The sequence below is a fragment of the Oncorhynchus mykiss genome, chromosome 17 (genome assembly GCF_057628025.1).
Source record: "Oncorhynchus mykiss isolate SJ-2025 chromosome 17, ASM5762802v1, whole genome shotgun sequence".
Taxonomy (NCBI): domain Eukaryota; kingdom Metazoa; phylum Chordata; class Actinopteri; order Salmoniformes; family Salmonidae; genus Oncorhynchus; species Oncorhynchus mykiss.
The window spans coordinates 42,772,666-42,794,301 of NC_143038.1; the positions used below are offsets into that span (position 1 = coordinate 42,772,666).

General features: G+C 42.8%; 1 protein-coding gene across 5 annotated transcripts in view; it reads left to right on the forward strand.

Annotated features, from left to right (window-relative positions):
• The window catches only part of LOC100136832 (leucine rich repeat neuronal 1), a 38,000-nt gene extending 16,475 nt beyond the window's left edge, over positions 1 to 21,525 (forward strand). For 4 of the 5 annotated variants that reach the window (XM_021567418.3, XM_021567416.3, XM_021567419.3 and 1 more), the window contains one exon: positions 18,335 to 21,525. In XM_021567418.3, coding sequence (XP_021423093.1) covers positions 18,617 to 20,755 — 2,139 coding nt within the window. In that variant the 5' untranslated portion in view covers positions 18,335 to 18,616 and the 3' untranslated portion in view covers positions 20,756 to 21,525. Of the gene's footprint in view, positions 1 to 18,334 lie in introns of those variants that run through there. The other variant, NM_001124736.1, reaches the window with a different exon arrangement.
• Positions 21,526 to 21,636: the final 111 nt, after the last annotated feature.

Below are 21,636 nucleotides of genomic sequence, written 5' to 3' on the forward strand. Positions count from 1 at the left end.
TGCTCTGCATCTTTGCACCCTCTCCTTTATCCCTCACCTCTACCTGTTTTTCTTCTTTTGGGCTGTTCTGGGTTAAGTTCAAAGAATGTGTGAACACTGAATCTCTGTGTATCTGGTTTAAGCAGTTTGGCCTCTTCAGACAAGTGTTGCATCTGACTAGGGGTTGCTGGCCAGGAAGCCGAAAACAATGCTTGTTACAGTGCCTTGCGAAAGTATTCGGCCCCCTTGAACTTTGCGACCTTTTGCCACATTTCAGGCTTCAAACATAAAGATATAAAACTGTATTTTTTTGTGAAGAATCAACAACAAGTGGGACACAATCATGAAGTGGAACGACATTTATTGGATATTTCAAACTTTTTTAACAAATCAAAAACTGAAAAATTGGGCGTGCAAAATGATTCAGCCCCCTTTACTTTCAGTGCAGCAAACTCTCTCCAGAAGTTCAGTGAGGATCTCTGAATGATCCAATGTTGACCTAAATGACTAATGATGATAAATACAATCCACCTGTGTGTAATCAAGTCTCCGTATAAATGCACCTGCACTGTGATAGTCTCAGAGGTCCGTTAAAAGCGCAGAGAGCATCATGAAGAACAAGGAACACACCAGGCAGGTCCGAGATACTGTTGTGAAGAAGTTTAAAGACGGATTTGGATACAAAAAGATTTCCCAAGCTTTAAACATCCCAAGGAGCACTGTGCAAGCGATAATATTGAAATGGAAGGAGTATCAGACCACTGCAAATCTACCAAGACCTGGCCGTCCCTCTAAACTTTCAGCTCATACAAGGAGAAGACTGATCAGAGATGCAGCCAAGAGGCCCATGATCACTCTGGATGAACTGCAGAGATCTACAGCTGAGGTGGGAGACTCTGTCCATATCACAACAATCAGTCGTATATTACACAAATCTGGCCTTTATGGAAGAGTGGCAAGAAAGCCATTTCTTAAAGATATCCATAAAAAGTGTTGTTTAAAGTTTGCCACAAGCCACCTGGGAGACACACCAAACATGTGGAAGAAGGTGCTCTGGTCAGATGAAACCAAAATTGAACTTTTTGGCAACAATGCAAAACGTTATGTTTGGTGTAAAAGCAACACAGCTCATCACCCTGAACACACCATCCCCACTGTCAAATATGGTGGTGGCAGCATCATGGTTTGGGCCTGCTTTTCTTCAGCAGGGACAGGGAAGATGGTTAAAATTGATGGGAAGATGGATGGAGCCAAATACAGGACCATTCTGGAAGAAAACCTGATGGAGTCTGCAAAAGACCTGAGACTGGGACGGAAATTTGTCTTCCAACAAGACAATGATCCAAAACATAAAGCAAAATCTACAATGGAATGGTTAAAAAATAAACATATCCAGGTGTTATAATGGCCAAGTCAAAGTCCAGACCTGAATCCAATCGAGAATCTGTGGAAAGAACTGAAAACTGCTGTTCACAAATGCTCTCCATCCAACCTCACTGAGCTCGAGCTGTTTTGCAAGGAGGAATGGGAAAACATTTCAGTCTCTCGATGTGCAAAACTGATAGAGACATACCCCAAGCGACTTACAACTGTAATCGCAGCAAAAGGTGGCGCTACAAAGTATTAACTTAAGGGGGCTGAATAATTTTGCACGCCCAATTTTTCAGTTTTTGATTTGTTAAAAAAGTTTGAAATATCCAATAAATGTCGTTCAACTTCATGATTGTGTCCCACTTGTTGTTGATTCTTCACAAAAAAATACAGTTTTATATCTTTATGTTTGAAGCCTGAAATGTGGCAAAAGGTCGCAAAGTTCAAGGGGGCCGAATACTTTCGCAAGGCACTGTATGTCTGCTCCTGAGGCATTGTTGTGTACATCCTGTAGATTAAGAGTATAAACAGGATATAAATAGTATAGCATGATATCGTAGACTAGCCTTAATCCCCCCATAATGGTTCTACTCTTTTAGCAGTATTCCTGTTCCACTTTCACAGGAACAGGAATATCAGTCTATTGGTTACTTATGTGGAAGAGTTTCACAGTTCCTTATGTTAGGCCCTGATATGGCTATGGGTTACACTAGTTCATTTAGCAGACAAGATTTGTTGAGAATTCCGTGGCATTCTTTTTTATTATTTTATAGTATAAAGAATACAATTGAACATAGCTGAATAAAATATAAATAATATATTCTCCAAATTATTTCCAAGGAAGTGCACACATGCGGTTATTCTGTGTTAAGCAGTTAACAAAGAAACGTGTCCACCTATATGCTTGATTTAGAGCTATTTATGCAACTTTAGTTGTGACACAAAAGTTGGGCTATATGTTTTGATTTTTAATCCATTCTAAGGCTGCATGATGCAACTCTAATTATGATGTGAAAAGTAGCGTGAAAGGCATGATCTCTGATTTTGTTTCTTGTGCAGGCTGCACACACTTCATCAGTCTCTCATTCACAATTTGACAAGCACTTGATAATATTCTCACCAGGCATCGAATTTACCAGCATCATCCCCCTTGTTTGGCCGTAGTGCCCCCTAAAAAAATCAATTCCCTTTGCAGCCAAAGTGGCCATTGTGCCCTTGGGTTGAATATAATAATTATAATTCCCTTCTCCCGGCTGCTGTGCTCCGAAGCACACTCACTCACATTGCAAAATTGAAGATTTTAGAAGTACTGTATGTTCCACATTTTGCCAACTTTTCGTCAGCCAACAAGATGAGTAGGCCTAACGAACAGCAAAAGCGCTAGCCTATGTCAATCTACTATCCCCCATAGTACAAAAGTTGACCTATTCTATTGGTCAACTTGTCCTTCTGTGCAATAAATAAATATTCTAAACATTCTCTGGGACACTTGTGGGATGCTACAATTGAAGTCGGAAGATTACATACACTTAGGTTGGAGTCATTAAAACTAGTTTTTAAACCACTCCACAATTTTCTTGTTAACAAACTATAATTTTGGCAAGTTGGTTAGAACATGTACTTTGTGCATGACACAAGTCATTTTTCCAACAGTTGTTTACAGACAGATTATTCCACTTATAATTCACTGTATCAAAATTCCAGTGGGTCAGAAGTTTACATACACTAAGTTGACTGTGCCTTTAAACAGCTTGGAAAATTACAGAAAATTATGTCATGGCTTTAAAAGCTTCTGATAGGCTAATTTACATCATTTGAGTAAATTGCCGGTGTACTTGTGGATGTATTTCAAGGCCTACCTTCAAACTCAGTGCCTCTTTGCTTGACATCATGGGAAAATCAAAAGAAATCAGCCTAGACCTCAGAAAAAAATGGTAGACATCCACAAGTCTGGTTTATCCTTGGGAGCAATTTCCAAATGCCTGAAGGTACCACGTTCATCTGTACAAACAAGAGTACGCAAGTATTAACACCATGGGACCACACAGCCATCATACCGTGCAGGAAAGAGATGCGATTTGTCTCCTAGAGATGAACGTACTTTGGTGCGAAAATTGCAAATCAATCCCAGAACAACTGCAAAGGACCTTGTGAAGATGCTGGAGGAAACAGGTACAGAAATATCTATATCCACAGTAAAACAAGTCCTATATCGACACAACCTAAAAGGCCACTCAGCAAGGAAAAAGCCACTGCTCCAAAACCGCCATAAAAAAGCCAGACTACAGTTTGCAACTGCACATGGGGACAAATATTGTACTTTTTGGAGGAATGTCCTCTCGTCTGATGAAAAAAAATATAACTGTTTGGCCATAATGATTATCGTTATGTTTGGAGGAAAAAGGGGGAGGCTTGCAAGCCGAAGAACACCATCCCAACCGTGAAGCACAGGGGTGGCAGCATCATGTTGTGGGGGTGCTTCGCAAACTAGATTGCATCATGAGGGAGGAAAATTTCATAAATATATTGAAGCAACAGCTCAAGACATCAGTCAGGAAGTTAAAGCTTGGTCGCTCATGGGTCTTCCAAACGGACAATGACCCCAAGCATCCAAAGTTGTGGCAAAATGACTTAAGGACAACAAAGTCAAGGTATTGGAGTGGCCATCACAAAGCCCTAACCTCAAGCCCATAGAACATTTGTGGGGAGAACTGAAAAAGCGTGCGCGATTAAAAGAGGCCTACAAACCTGACTCAGTTACACCAGCTCTGTCAGGAGGAATGGGCCACAATTCACCCAACTTATTATGGGAAACTTGTGGAAGGCTACCCAAAACATTTGACACAAGTTAAACATTTAAAGGCAATGCTACCAAATGCTATTTGAATGTATGTAAACTTCTGACCCACTGGGAATGTGATGAAAGAAATAAAAGCTGAAATAAATCATTCTCTCTACTATTATTCTGATATTTCACATTCTTAAAATAAAGTGGTGATCCTAACTGACCTAAGACAGGGAATTTTTACTAGGATTAAATGTCAGGAATTGTGAAAAACTTAGTTTGGCTAAGGTGTATGTAAACTTCCGACTTCAACTGTATATATCCCAAATGAATACAACCACTCGCATCAGAAAAACTTTTAAAAGCAATGAGGCTGATGCAACAGATCAGAATGTTTAGCTTAAAATGTTGATAAACTATTAGGCTATTTTGTTCACATTATAAGTGCAGCAATGTGCACACAACAGTAGGCTATAAGTGTGAACGTTCCCAAATGCAATCAATTAGCGGGAAAACACTGTTCTCAAAAGTGACCGCAAATGTGATTATACATGTAATGCTTTATTATAATGAAGCATTTCTATGGTGAAAATCATCTTCCCCAAACTTGAAACTCATGCGCCGCCTATGATTGCCAGTTAGGCTCTACAACGGTTGTAAAGCGGATTCATGTGCTTAATTTTAAGTAGTTATTTGGCCACTTTAGTTGTGATACAAACCTGATCAAAACATTTTGGCCTATGGGCTACGCTACATGAAGTGTGCGACTATGATTTGAAGAAAATCGGCAAAAAATGAATGCACTGTTTCTTGTCTTACTGCACATGCTTGCCGTCATTCACACGTGATAACACATCAGCTGATAATATTGGCACCGATCAGACTATTCTTAATTCAATGTTGTCTTTACATATACTAAATAATATGTGTGAAATTAGTTTTGATTTAGAATGGAATATTCAGTCACCTATCTCGGTAACAGGGGCATGGGTAAAAAAAATACATGTCATCTATGCACCTAAATTTGGAATTGAGGATACTTTTCCCGTTGTTCATTTTCATGCCAGCCAGGTAGGCTAGTCTCCTGTTGTAAGGCAAAGCAATGTGCTTAATGTTAAGAAAGTTGATGAATAAATATAGTAGGCCTAGCCTATAGAAAGCTGATGGGATCCTTCTCTTTTTAATAGAGGCCTTCAAAACTCTGTTTTTTCAAGCAATTGCATAGACTATAGAAATATTGCGCCTGTGGCGGGCCGGGTGCAGTGCACGCTGACACGGTTTGCTAAGTGCATGGTGTTTCCTCCGACGCATTGGTGCGGCTGGCTTCCGGGTTAAGTGGGCATTGTGTCAAGAAGCAGTGTGGCTTGGTTGGATTGTGTTTCGGAGGATGCACGGCTCTCGACCTTCGCCTCTCCCAAGTCCCAAATGGGAGTTTCAGCGATGAGACAAGACTGTAGCTACCAATTGGATACCACGAAATTGGGGAGAAAACGGGGTAAAAGTAACAACAAAAAAATAAGACAAAAAAATGTAAATAGAAATATGGCACAACATGAGCTCATGGGCTCTCATGGAGTGTTTGATTAGATTTTCGAATACATTTGCATTGATGTCAGTGGTTCGAGGGACAATAGAGTGCCAAGTACCAGGCAGTTATCAGGTTTGGTAGGCTACGAATGACCATCAGCAGCATCAGAGCTTGGAGAAGCCTAGTTACCAGTTACCGTGACTAAACGGTCACATGGAATTTGACTGTGGTCATGACTCATGACTGCCGGTGTGGCGGCAAAACGGTCACCGAAACAGCCCTAGAGGTGACCTGTCATTATCAATCCCCCCCCCCACACACACACACACACGCATGAACACACACACTGTGGTAGCGTTCGGTCAGACCGGATACAACCCCCCACAGAGCTGCCAGCCCTCCAGGAGTCTGGTGCCAGGTGTCTGAGTTTTATGGCTTCAGCGTGAAAACAGCGATTACCTCGCCTGTCTCCTCCAATTTAAGAGAAGAGAGAGGGAAGGAGCGAGGAAGAAAGAGAGATGAGGGGAGAGAGAGACAAAAATTAGTTTGCCTGATAGATGGCTGGATATAAAAGATGCAGTGTATAGACAGACAGACCGATAGATACAGTTGAAGTCGGAAGTTTACATACACCTTCGCCAAATACATTTAAACTCAGTTTTTCACAATCCCTGACATTTAATCCTAGTAAAATGTCCCTGTCTTAGGTCAGTTAGGATCTCCACTTTATTTTAAGAATGTGAAATGTCAGAATAATAGTAGAGAGAATGATTTATTTCAGCTTTTATTTATTTCATAACATTCCCAGTGGGTCAGAAGTTAACAAACACTCAATTAGTATTTGGTAGCATTGCCTTTAAACTGTTTAACTTGGGTCAAACATTTTGGATAGCCTTCCAAGCTTCCCACAATATGTTGGGTGACTTTTGGCCCATTCCTCTTGACAGAGCTGGTGTAACTGAGTCAGGTTTGTAGGCCTCCTTGCTTGCACACGCTTTTTCAGTTCTGCCCACAGATTTTCTATACGATTGAGTTCAGGGCTTTCTGATCGCCACTCCAATACCCTGATTTTGTTGTCCTTAAAACTTCTTTGGGATAGGGGGCAGCAATTTCACTTTTGGATAAATAGCGTTCAACTTCCTGCAACTCATTCCAAGAATATAAGATATGCATATTATTAGTAGATTTGGATAGAAAACACTGAAGTTAATAAAACTGTTTGAATCATGTCTGTGAGTATAACAACTTATGTAGCAGGCAAAACCCAGAGGACTAACCATTCAGAAAAAAATCAATTTGAGGTCACTGTCAATTCAATGAGTTTCCATTGGGGAACTGGATTTCTCAGGCACTTGTTTGCAGTTCCTACCGCTTCCACTGGATGTCACCAGTCTTTGGAAAATGGTTGAGGTTATTCCTTTGTGAAATGAAGAAGTACGGCCATCTTGAAACAGTGTACCACTGTTGAGTGTTGGACAGACTAGAAAAGTAGCATCAGTTTGTTGTTGTCCTGTATTGAAAACAGATAGACCCGTCTTCAATTTGATCGATTATTAACGTTTAAAAATACCTAAAGTGGTATTACAAAAGTATCAAGATCAAACGCGCCAAACGCGCCAAATAAATGGACATTTTGGATATACAGTGGGGAGAACAAGTATTTGATACACTGCCGATTTTGCAGGTTTTCCTACTTACAAAGCATGTAGAGGTCTGTAATTTGTATCATAGGTACACTTCAACTGTGAGAGACGGAATCAAAAACGAAAATCACATTGTATGATTTTTAAGTCATTCATTTGCATTTTATTGCATGACATAAGTATTTCATACATCAGAAAAGCAGAACTTACTATTTGGTACAGAAACATTTGTTTGCAATTACAGAGATCATATGTTTCCTGTAGTTCTTGACCAGGTTTGCACACACTGCAGCAGGGATTTTTGCCCACTCTTCCATTCAGACCTTCTCCAGATCCTTCAGGTTTCGGGGCTGTCGCTGGGCAATATGGACTTTCAGCTCCCTCCAAAGATTTTCTATTGGGTTCAGGTCTGGAGACTGGCTAGGCCACACCAGGACCTTGAGATGCTTCTTACGGAGCCACTCCTTAGTTTCCCTGGCTGTGTGTTTCGGGTTGTTGTCATGCTGGAAGACCCAGCCACGACCCATCTTCAATGCTCTTACTGAGGGAAGGAGGTTGTTGGCCAAGATCTCGCGATACATGGCCCCATCCATCCTCCCCTCAATACGGTGCAGTCGTCCTGTCCCCTTTGCAGAAAAGCATCCCCAAAGAATGATGTTTCCACCTCCATGCTTCACGGTTGGGATGGTGTTCTTGGGGTTGTACTCATCCTTCTTCTTCCTCTAAACACGGCGAGTGGAGTTTAGACCAAAAAGTTATATTTTTGTCTCATCAGACCATTTGTACCTGTTTCCTCCAACATCTTCACAAGGTCCTTTGCTGTTGTTCTGGGATTGATTTGCACTTTTCGCACCAAAGTACGTTCATCTCTAGGAGACAGAACGCGTCTCCTTCCTGAGCAGTATGACAGCTACGTGGTCCCATGGTGTTTATGCTTGCGTACTATTGTTTGTTCATAAGAACGTGGTACCTTCAGGCATTTGGAAATTGCTCCCAAGGTTGAACCAGACTTGTGGAGGTCTACCATTTTTTCTGAGGTCTTGGCTGATTTATTTTGAATTTCCCATGAAATCAAGCAAAGAGGCACTGAGTTTGAAGGTAGGCCTTGAAATACATCCACAGGTACACCTCCAATTGACTCAAATTATGTCAATTAGCCTATCAGAAACTTCTAAAGCCATGACATAATTTTCTGGAATTTTCAAAGCTGTTTAAAGTCACAATCAACTTAGTTTATGTAAACTTCTGACCCACCGGAATTGTGATACAGTATAATAATCTGTCTGTAAGGAATTTTTGGAAAAATGACTTGTGTCATGCACAAAGTAGATGTCCTAACCAACTTGCCAAAACTATAGTTTGTTAATAAGAAATTTGTGGAGTGGTTGAAAAACGAGTTTTAATGACTCCAACCTAAGTGTATGTAAACTTTGGACTTCAACTGTAGGTGCATAGATAGGTAGATGAATAGATGGTTAGATAGGTTGATGGATGGATAGAGGGGGAGATATGACTTTGAGATCTCTATATTGTTCTTTCCTGAGCCCTGAGAAGAGGAAGAGGATGTAAAGCCCCAATGTTCCAGTTCAGTCACAGTATATGAATCATTGAGATGGCTCTCTGTATTCCCGGGTCATTTTATTTGAATAATGATATGGATCATCATGGCTATTGGAACGGTATCTAAGAGGTGTGGGAGTTTCTCACGGTAACAGCCATAAAAATAGGATACTCACCAGATAATGGATACTCTAATGGACTTCACATCGTATATATTGTATCCAGTATACAGTACTGAACCTTGTTTCTCCCACACTGACTAGAAAAACAAATTGAGAATTTGTACTGGCAGATAGGCCTTTGATCAGGCGTTGGGTTATGGATATGTAGATTCCATGTTGTGATCATTGTTAAAATATGCAGACATGAAACACTGGGACTGTCATTCTGTTATATGTTCTGTATTACTACGTTTTGTTTGAGTCAGTATAAATACCACACCTGCAATATGCTGAATCAAAGCTGTGAGTTCCTGTCAGTCTCACATCCTTGTGCTTTGTGTTTCTGCCAGATTTGCGCTGAATGTAGATGAGAAATCACACATGAAAGAAAAGAGAGAAATCAAACAAAACCTGTTCTATGTTAATATTGAAACTCAGAGACATGGTTGTCAGGTTTTGATGTGTAAACACACACACACACACACACACACACACACACACCATTTCAGGCTGTGCGGAGTGTGTTTTTGAGGATCAATGTGTTATTTTATGAGTATCTGACTTAGACTGGAGGCTGAGGAACACTGTGGTTTATTCTCAGTGTAGGAGCTGCAGGACCCAGAGAACACAGGACCAGGAGAGTTATGGGAGGCTGATTATTCCTCCAGGTTGAAGAGATATATTGCCATCCTCAGCTGTAATAGCTTCACACACGCACACCCACTTGAATCCTGCCTGAACAGATACAAAGTGTTTCACCTTGCCTAAAAGGCTGGGATTTAATCATCCCTTTCCCCAGTATTGAAAACAAATTAGCCTGGATAGCGATGGATTTGGTTTCATTTGTGAGAAAAATGCTCAAATGCTCAAATGCTCAAATGGATAGGAGTTACTAGGGCCTGCCCTGTGCTCATCACTGTCATGTCTGTTTATGATAATGCAGTGTTATTTTCCACTGTCACTGATTTGAATATCCCCAGGCAGGGCAGGCAGAGAAGAGGCATAGTCATAGATCATGTGCAGATCATACTGTACATGGTAGTTCATCCCCATCATACCTACATTGACCTGTCACCTGCTGAGAACACTACTCTCACAGCAGCACAGAGGTTTTTACCACTACAGTGGAAATACCTTTATCACTGACATCACCAAACTGATATAGGAAAAACATATTTCCCCCTGACAGGCCTTACGATCACATGGAGAGGAAGAATAAACTGCTGTGTTTCATTTCCATAATTGGGCCTCCTAAATGTGTTGGGGAAAGAAGAGACCGCAGCAGTGCCAGTGGCTCATCTGAAATAGATGTGAGGCGCTGGCACGGTGGCGGTGAAGGGCTTCTGAATGCTCCCTGTCCTCTGGGGCTAGACCTGTCAGACCAGCCCTGCCACTACCAACACGCTGGCCTCAGCCCTGCCCGTCCACCCACATCCATCCCACCACCCTGGGCCCAGCCCGGTGCTGGCAAAGTCACAGCCCAGAGGTTCCAGGCCTCTAATTGATTTCTACCCACCTGTGTTGCCGGTGCTTTCTAGAGACATGTCTTGAAAATCGAGTCTCCCTTTAAAACTATGTCGAGCCAAGCATTTTTCCTCTCTCTACCCACCCTGGTTGTGTAAGTAATGTTCCCACAGTCAGATCAGCGAGCACTGGCTGCTGCTGCCACACCAAAAGGATCTTCCTCTGTCACTGTGCCGGCACAGTAGCATAGGCAGATATTCCCCTGGGGGAGAGTAACATGTAGGTAATCTCTGAAGAGACGGACACAGAATATTGTACATCAGGGTGGCCGAGTTCATATCCACAATACACCTCTGATACGAACAAATATACATATCAAATATGCATCATACATTTAGTCTACCACTCTCTAATCTACTAATATACATTTAGTGCCTACAGCTTGAATTCAAAATGGATTAATCCAAATTTTTTTCTCAACCACCTACACACAATACCTCATAATGACCAAATGAAAACATGTTTTTAGACATTTTAGCATTTAAAAAAAAATGACAATACAGAAATATCCCCACACCCCTGAGTCAATACTTTGTAGAATCACCTTTGGCAGCAATTACAGCTGTGAGTCTTGCTGGGTAAGTCTCTAAGAGCTTTCCACACCTGGAATGTGCAACATTTGCCATAATGTTTTCAAAATGCTTTAATCTCTGTCAAATTGGTTGTCCATCATTGCTAGACAAACATTTTCAGGTCTTGCCATAGATTTTCAATTAGATTTAAGTTAAAACTGTAACTCAGCCACTCAGGAACATTCAGTATCTTCTTGGTAAGCAACTCCAGTATAGATTTGGCCTTGTGTTTTAGGTTATTGTCCTGCTGAAAGATTAATTCATCTCCCAGTGTCTGGTGGAAAGCAGGATTTTGCCTGCACTTAGCTCCTTTCCATTTATTTTTTATCCTGAAAAACTCCCCAGTCCTTAACGATTACAAGCATACCCATAACGTGATGCAGCCACCACTATGCTTGCAAATATGGAGAGTGGTACTCAATAATATGTTGTCTTGGATTTGCCCCAAACATAACACTTTGTATTCAGGACAAAAAGTTAATTGCTTTGCCACATATTTTGCAGTGTTTCTTTAGTGACTTGTTGCAAACAGGATGCATGTTTTGGAATATTTGTATTCTGTACAGGCTTCCTTCTTTTTACTCTGTCTACTAGGTTAGTATTGTGGCATAACTACAATGTTGTTGTAGTTACTCCTATCACAGCCATTAAACTCTGTAACTGTTTTAAAGTCACCATTGGCATCATGGTGAAATCCCTGAGCGATTTCTTCCTCTCCGGCAACTGAGTTAGGAAGGACGCCTGTATCTTTGTAGTGACCTGGTGTATTGATACACCATCCAAAGTGAATTAATAACTTCACCATGCTCAAAGGAATGTTCAATGTCTGCTTTTTTTTGCCCATCTACCAATATATGCCCGTCTTTGCGAGGCATTGGAAAACCTTCCTGGTCTTTGTGGTTGAATCTGTGTTTGAAATTCACTGCTCAACCGAGGGACCTTACAGATAATTGTATGTGTGGGGTACAGAGATGTGAGAGTCCTTAAAATATCATGTTAAAAAACATTATTGCACACAGTGAGTCCATGCAACTTATTATGTTACTTGCTAAGCACATTTTTACTCCTGAACATATTTAGGCTTGCCACAACAAAATCAATACTTATTGACTCAAGACATTCCAGCCTTTCATTTTTTTATTAATTTGTCAAAATTACGAAAAACATAATTCCACTTTGACATTATGGGATATTGTGTGTAGGCGAGTGACAAAAAAATCTAAATGTAATCAATTATGCATTCAGGCTGTAACACAACAAATGTGTAAAAAGCCAAGGGGTGTGAATACTTTCTGAAGGCACTGTATACATTGATATGCATTACAATTCTGGACCATAATATTAAACATTTTCTGAACAACAAGACAGGTCTTCTGTACACAAATATAGTGAGCCATATGCACACAATGTGTATTTAATACAAATTCAATACAATGTGAACTCAGATTTTATAGTCTTATTGTTGGATGTGCAGTATGATTTATAACACCCTTCACTCACCCAGCTGTTAGAACAGCCGGACTAGTACATGTCACAGTTAATGTATGTAGTATGCTCCTTATTTGATATAAAAAGGAGGAGAATTAGGAGGACACCGATATGATGAAGTACTTTACTGAAATCTCTGACTCACTCATTTTTTCTAGCTTTTGTTCATCAGAGGTAACCTGCCCCTAACAGGCCAGAGCAGTCAGGTTGATTGACATTCGGACTGATTAACTTAAACTCAGTGTTGGATTTTTTTCACCTGTTTTTGGCTGAGTAAAAGCTTGTTTAAAAGACAGAAACTAACCTCTGCACAAAAGCACAGCAACAAGAGTAATTTCACAGATGTATTCTACACTGTTAGCCATATCAAATGAGTCCCCAAGAAGTCTGCAGGCTGGTGCTGTGTAGGCTGGGTGATATCTCTAGCCTAACCCTCCGCTGAGAAACTATACAGAATGTCAGGCATTTCAGTCCAAACATAGAACCAGACCTGGGCTCAAATACTATTTGAAATCTTTCAAATATTTTAAACATCTGCTGTTTCGGTGGGATTTTTACTTTTGGGACTTGTCTATTGTTCCCATTGAAACAGGCAAGGTCAATCAAACACAGCTAAAGTATTCAAAATGATTTCAAATAGTATTTGAAACCAGGTCTGCACAAAACCTGGTGTGCATGTATTTGACTCATAAATGTATTCTAACATACCGGTGTGACTGTTTATTTTCACTTTGTCAGCAGCAAACTAAATCTATTACTCTCAGTTTCACTGAAATGTTGCGCTGTCAGTAGCCTATTTAGCAGATATGAATTAGTTATTCATGCTGTTATTTAGGTTAAAACCCAGCTAGCACATTTGGTTCCTTGGAAGTTGTGGGAACATATAAGTTTTTTAAACCTCCTGAGAACAGACGTTAAAATTCCTCCTGGACACGCCATCATGAGGCCTCAAATAGTGACCAGAGTTACTTTCCTGACGACACAGACGGCTTCATCAACAACAACAGGTAATGTGTGTCATATGAAAAGTTGTATTAAAAAATACCCGGCTTGATAAACTACACTGAACAAAAATATGAACGCAACATGTAAAGTGTTGTTTCACAAGCTGAAATAAAAGATCCCAGAAATGTTCCAAAAAGCTTATTTCTCTCAAATTTTGTGCACAAATTTGTTTACATCCCTGACAGGCATATCAAGAAGCTGATTAAACAGCATGTTCAGAACAAAGGTACACCTTGTGCTGGGGACAATAAAAGGCCACTATAAAATGTGCAGTTTTGTCACAACACAATGCCACAGATGTCTCAAGATTTGAGGGAACATGCAATTGGCATGCTGACAGCAGGAATGTCCACCAGAGCTGTTGCCGGAGAATTGAATGTTCATTTCTCTACCATACGCCTCCAACGTTGTTTTAGAGAAATTGGCAGTGCGTCCAACCAGCCTAATAACCGCAGCTCACGTATAACCACCCCAGCCCAGGACCTCCACATCCGGCTTCTTCAGCTGCGGGATCATCTGAAACCAGCCACCCAGACAGCTGATGAAACTGTGGGTTTGACTTCAGTGGACCAATGCTCATCTTCTCTGGCCACTTGCACGCTGGAGAAGTGTGTGCTTCACGGATTAATCTCGGTTTCAACTGTACCGGGCAGATGGCAGACAGTGTGTATGGCATCGTGTGGACGAGTGGTTTGCTGATGTCAACGTTGTGAACAGAGTGCCCCATGGTGGTGGTGGGGTTATAGTATGGGCAGGCATAAACTACGGACAACAAACACAATTGCATTTTATGGATGGCAATTTGAATGCACAGAGATACCGTGACGAAATCCCAAAGCCCATTGTCGTGCCAGTCATCCACCACCATCACCTCATGTTTCAGCATGATAATGCACAGGCTCATGTCGCAAGGATCTGTACACAATTTCTGGAAGCTGAAAATGTCCCAGTTCTTCCATGGCCTGCATACTTACCAAGCATGTCACCCATTGAGTGTGTTTGGGAGGCTCTGGATCGACGTGTACAACAGCGTGTTCCAGTTCTCGCCAATATCCAGCAACTTCGTACAGCCATTAAAGAGGAGTGGGACAACATTCCACAGGCCACAATTTACAGCCTGATCAACTCTATACGAAAGAGACCTGGCACTCGGCATAAATGTTTTACTTGTCACAACTTTTACTTGCATTGTCTTTTTTAAATTATTGAATGGTATCAGTCAATATGGGGAGGGAGAAACCCTGTGTATTCTGCAGCAGGATCAGGGAACTCCTGTTGTATACGGAAAACAACATTGGAAGGTATGACCACTCTGACATGTTTGCCAAGGTAGCCCCAATACCACCAGACAAAATGTTGATTGGCACTGTATCTGTATCGGCTGGGCATGACAATGAAAGGTGAAAGGTGTGCATTGTTATATTAGCAGAACATTGCTTCTATGGTATGTTTATTCAACACGGACCTGTTGCTACATTTGAAAGTTAGCAAAACACTTAGTTTAGAATATCTACATAAATTCAGCAATTGCATTCTTTTCATATTACTCTGTAGGCTACTGACCTATTCAAAGCTTCCTCCGTCATCTCACCATACATCTATCTGCCTGTAGTTATTGAACTCAACCTGCAGGAGGTTTGTTTGTTATGATTGAGTGGAGGAAAACAGCTGCTGGAAAGATCTGACAGATAGGTGTGTCTTGGTGATGGCAAGGACACACCCCCAAGAAACACAGACATCAAACCTCACCCCCAAGCCAACTCACATTTGGCTTCTGTCATGGCTGCCAGCATTTCTTGAGAAGCAAGCCAAGAAATGAGGCCAAATCAGCAGGTACAGTTACCCTTTAAATACCCAGTACAACACCCCATGGCAAAATGGATAGAATTTCAGGAAATTACCTTCCAGACCAGAGTCCGGAATATAAATATACATTCAGTGAACAGTTTATTAGGTACACCACCCAGTTCACGAAAATGGTTCACTCCTACAAACAGTGAGTCACGTGGCCATGGTTTGCTATATAAAGCAGGCAGAGAGGCATTCCGTTACTGTTCAATTGAATGTTAGATTTGGCAAAACAAGTGACCTAAGCGACTTTGAGCGTGGCATGATCGTTGGTGCCTGCCAGGCACGCTAGTTCCAGTACCTCAGAATTGGCCGGTTCTCCGGGGCTTTTCACGCACAGTAGGGTGTAGGGCTTACCGAAAATGGTTTGACAAACAAAAAACATCCAGTCAGCGGCAGTCCTGTGGGTGAAAACATTTAGTTGATGAGAGGTCGAAGGAGAATGGCAAAAATCATGCAAGCTAACAGACGGGCCGCAAACAGGCAAATAACGGCTTTGTATAACAGTGGTGTGCAGAACGGCATCTCGGAACGCACAGCTCGTCGGTCCTTGTAAAGGATGGGTTATTATAGCAGACGACCACAATGGGTTCCTCTTCTATCAGCTAAAAACAAGAAGTGGATCCGGTGGGCACATGCTCACCAATTCGGGACAATTGAGGAGTGGAAAAACAGCCTAGTCGGACGAATTCCGGTTCCTGTTTCATAATGCTGCAGGCAGAGTCAGGATTTGGCTTAAGAGTCCATGGCCCCATCCTGCCTGGTGTCAACGATACAGGCTGGTGGCGGTGGTGTAATGTTGTGGGGAAGGTTTTCCTGGCACACATTGGGTTCCTTGATACCAATTGAGCAACATTTCCAAGCCCCGAATAATTCAGGCTTTTCTGGAAGCAAAGGGGTGTCCGACCCAGTACTTGATTGATGTATCTAATTAACTGGCCACTGAGTGTATATGTGTACTGTATGTGAATGGTATGTATAGACAGTATGTGAATAGAAAAGGTGTGTACAGCAGTAGTTATATAACATGAATACAGTATACACATAGTGTTCAATGACTATGTACGTAGGGCAGCAGTCTAATAGGCTGACCACACCACTCGCGTCGCGTGCGCGAGTGTTGCAAAATAAGTGTAGAAATCAATGTTATTCAATTATTGCACCCACTCTGCTCGCGCGTGTCAACGAGCGTCTGCGTTGCCAAGTGCTAAAATAGAACTCCTTTCTATTTCTGACGCAGATCGCGCTGCAAGTCCTGCCTCTCCCATCTCCTCATTGGTTTATAGAAGCAGGTACCCACGTGTCGTCTCCTCATTGGTTATACCCACGTGGGTGATTGAAAGACGAACTGTGTTGCCGGTTGGTGTAGTAATACTATGAATGTTTAGATGCCAATCACCATATAAGTTCAAAGATGAAAATGCCTGGGAGGAGGAGAGATGAGTAGAAACGATTCAGTTGACCATTTTATGTGTGGATTAATTGTCTGAGTAGAGGACCTTGTGCATTTCAGGTAAAATATACAACTCAATGTTTATATACCAGGACAAATTAGCTAGCAACAGCAAGCTAGCTAAATAGGACAAATTAGCTAGCAAGTGCAAGCTAACTAGCGAAATTGCCATAAATGTTTAATGCTTTTCGACCTGTTCCCAAATTAATGTAATTGGTTAATTAATGTAGTTTGTTTTGATATTTTAACCTGCGTGTAGTGATCACGTTTGGTGTAGGGGGACAAAATCAATTTATGCAAGAGACGCACTCGCGCGTTTGGGTTCAGTGTAAGGTTCAGAGGACTGGGCGGAGGCCAGCTAGTGATGACTGTTTAACAGTCAAATCTGTTCTATGTGCGTTATTTATATGTTTGCCGTTCTTATGTTTAATTTTTGCATATTTTTCTTTCGATTTTGTACACCAGCTTCAAACAGCTGAAAATGCAATATTTTTGGTAATGAAAAAATATATATTTCACAGTGGTTTAGATGGTACGAGGATTCTCTACACTATACTTGCTGGTTTTGTCACATTAACTGAAATTTATGTGACAAAAATGTATATAGAATTTTAGCAACCAGGAAATGGCGGAGCAATTTTTGCATGGTGCATCTTTAACAAGATCATAGAAAGAGTTTTGTTGATGCTGAGAATGGTATATGTTTTTAAATAACATTCTCTGAACATAACTTCAGTTTTCTTGTGGTTTTTATGGAATGTTTTCTTAACGTCCAATTTGAGAACATGACTTTGAATAGACCCATGAGGAAACGTTATGCTGAAATAATACAGTTCCCACAGAAGAACATTGTTTCTTAATGGTCTCTGAACTATTTGAGGACATTCCCAATGTCAAACCAGTTGGCAAACGTTCCTGGAACATAACCTACATTTATTTTAAATGTAACCATGTGTGAACTTTTAAGAAACATTCTGTTAAAGTAATGAAAAACCAAGAAAATAAAGTTTTTTGAAAAGTCCCTAAATGGGCTAAGGATGTTCCAAAGCCAAGCAACTATCTTGTACCATTCTCAGAAAGTTGTGGGAAGATTGTATGCAAAATAACCATAGGACAACCAGGATCTCGCCAAGATGTAAGAGGTTCTCAGAATGTTATGTGCTAGCTGGGAAGCCTTGTCAATATCAGCTGTGTTTAATGAAATGCAACTCACTGTCTGATATGTTTTATGGCTTTTATCTCTCACCGGGAACTCTCAATCCCTCACCGCCTGCCTCTTATCTCGCAGTCTCCCTCTTCCTCTATATATATTCTTTATCTAAATCACCATCTGTTTCTGGGATGATAATGGAACAATGTAATGCATTCACCATTGTTGCAGACTTCTAATACCTCTCTTGGTTTTTGTGTGTTGCAGACTTATTCAGCAGAATTGTGAGAAGAGAGAAAAACACATGAGTGGAGGAAGAGGACAACCCTGAACATCCCCTGGCCCCCTTCTGAAACGCACACACACTTGCAATCATTGCGGACTGCTCGCACTCTCACACTAACTGTGGATGGACTGCAGCTCTAGAAAAAACCCACTATAAGCAGGGAGGACACTGATGCCCATGACCCCACACCTATCTTCCAGGCTGTCCTCGGGAACCCTGCCTCTCCTCCTAAGTTCAGTGTGACCAGACAGAGAGCAGACAACATGGCTCCAAGCCCCCTCCTCTGGCCCCCGCTGGCATGGCTGTGTGTGGGGCTGCTGTTGCCCCTGGTGCAGGGCGGGGAGTGCCCGCGGCTGTGTGTGTGTGAGGTGCGCCCCTGGTTCACCCCCCAGTCCACCTACAGGGAGGCGGCCACGGTGGACTGCAACGACTTGCGGCTGACACACATCCCCTCCAACCTGTCTTCTGACACCCAGGTGCTGCTGCTCCAGAGCAACTCCATCGCCCACACCAGCGGGGAGCTAGAGGCCCTGTTCAACCTGACGGAGCTGGACCTGTCCCAGAACAACTTCAGCACAATGGAGGCTGTGGGCCTGGCCAACATGAACCAGCTTACCACCCTTCACCTGGAGGAGAACCAGATTAGCCAGCTGCCTGACCACTGCCTGCAGGACCTCAGCAACCTACAGGAACTCTACATCAACCACAACCAGATCAGCACCATCGCCCCTGGGGCTTTCTCCGGTCTGCATAGCCTGCTGCGCCTCCACCTCAACTCCAACAGGCTCCGGGTTATCGACAACCGCTGGTTCGAGGCAACGCCCAACCTGGAGATCCTGATGATCGGAGAGAATCCTGTCATTGGCATCCTGGACATGAACTTCAAGCCACTGGGGAGCCTGAGGAGCCTGGTCCTGGCCTGCATGGACCTCACCGACATTCCTGGGAATGCTCTGGTGGGCCTGGATAACCTGGAGAGCCTATCCTTCTACGACAACAAGCTGGTCCGGGTGCCCCAGCTGGCCCTGCAGAAAGTGCCCAACCTGAAATTCCTAGACCTGAACAAGAACCCAGTGCACAAGATCCATGAGGGAGACTTCAGGAACATGCTGCGTCTGAAGGAGCTTGGTATCAACAACATGGCTGACCTGGTATCCATCGACTCTTACGCCCTGGACAACCTGCCTGAGCTGACCAAGCTGGAGGCCACTAACAACCCCAAGTTGTCCTACGTGCACCGGACGGCCTTCAGGGACGTGTCCTCCCTGGAGAGCCTGATGCTAAACAACAATGCCCTCAACTCTGTCTACCAGCACACCGTTGAGGCGCTGCCCAACCTCCGCGAGATCAGCCTGCACAGCAACCCACTACGTTGCGACTGTGTCATCCAGTGGATGAGCTCCAACAGGACCAGCGTGCGCTTCATGGAGCCCCTGGCTATGCTGTGTACCTCGCCGCCCGAGCTCCGGGGCCAGCGGGTCAGAGAGGTGAAGCTGCCGGACTCCCCAGAGCAGTGCCTGCCTTTCATCTCCCACGACACCTTCCCAAGCCACCTGAGCCTTGAGCTGGGCATGAGTGTCAGCCTGGACTGCAGGGCTATTGCTGAGCCCGAGCCAGAGATATACTGGGTGTCTCCTATGGGGAGCAAGATAACAGTGGACACGGTGTCGGAGCGGTACCACCTGAGCAGTGAGGGCACCCTGCAACTGTCCCACGTCCAGGTGGAGGACTCCGGTCGCTACACCTGCATAGCCCAGAACACAGAGGGCGCCGACACACGCGTCACCACCATCCGCGTCAATGGCACCCTGCTGGACAGTGCCGAGGTGATGAAGATCTACGTCAAGCAGACCGAGTCCCACTCCATTCTGGTCTCCTGGAAGATCAACTCCAACGTCATGACCTCCAACCTCAAGTGGGCATCGGCCACCATGAAGATTGACAACCCCCACATCACCTACACTGCACGCGTGCCCGTCGACGTGCACGAGTACAACCTGACCCACCTGCAGCCGGCCACCGAGTACGAGGTGTGCCTCACTGTTTCCAACATTCACCTGCAGACCCACAAGTCGTGCGTCAACGTGACCACGCGCAGCGTCACCTTCACCCTGGACGTGTTGGACCAGAGACCTAGTGCCGCCCTGTTAGCCGTCATGGCCACCATGCTGGCCTTCCTCAGCCTGACTACTGTGGGGGTGTATGTGGCCCGGCGCTGGAAGAGGAAGAACTACCACCACTCCCTGAAGAAGTACATGCAGAAGACCTCCTCCATCCCCCTCAATGAGCTCTACCCGCCCCTCATCAACCTATGGGAGGCAGACAGTGAGAAGGACAAGGAGGGCGGTACAGAGAGCAAGCCCTCCCCCGTGGACACCACACGCAGCTACTACATGTGGTGAAGTAGGCCTGGCCCAGGCCACCCCTCCACCAGCACACACAGACACACTTTTGCCATTTTGGTGCAAAAGTCATATAAAAGTCATAAAAGATTTGTTTTTGTATTTTTCTGCTTTGCTAACACATGGCAGAGTGATAAAGGACAGGATTTTTATTACTATAGCGTATCGCCTTTGTTTGACTCTCTCTTTTTCTCTTTTATCGTTTGGACTATTCCAAGATGGCAGCTGTGTCTAGCTTCCGGATTGTCTTAGTTGCTGCATTTTATTTCTGTGATGCGTTTTTGATAGCACAGCTTTTTGTCTTGTTGCTGATGCAGCAACAGGTACTATTAGTCTAGGTAAAGGTTCCCCTGGCAATGTTAGGGATTGCAGTGCTTATTCTCTCCTTTTGTAAATCAGGTCATCTGTTGTGCACTGAAATGTAAATGAGTTTGTATGGACTTCAATTAAAAGCTGACCAAGGGGATTAGACTTCGTATACTGTCTACTGAATAACTCTAGCGATTGTACGGTAATGTTGAATCAACTATCATTTTAAACTTGTTTTTGTAATTAGTTTGCTGATAAATGTGCTGTAAAACTAGAAATGTGAATGTTTGATAACATAACTAGGTACAGTAGTAGCTTTTTTCATTTACTCTTCAATTATTTATTTCTTATTTGCTCAAATCTGTTGCTGAACACTTACATTTGTTGTGATTTTAACATGCAAAATGTTGTATATGAGGAAGAAGTTTAAATAAATGACATTTTTGTTTTTTTAATATAAATGTCTCTCAATCAGTTGTTGCATATTCATTTCAACTGTTTTAGTAATTTCTCAGTAGAAATTATATTGCGCAGCCCATGACCTGTTACTATACCTCTGTTTGACCTCTGAT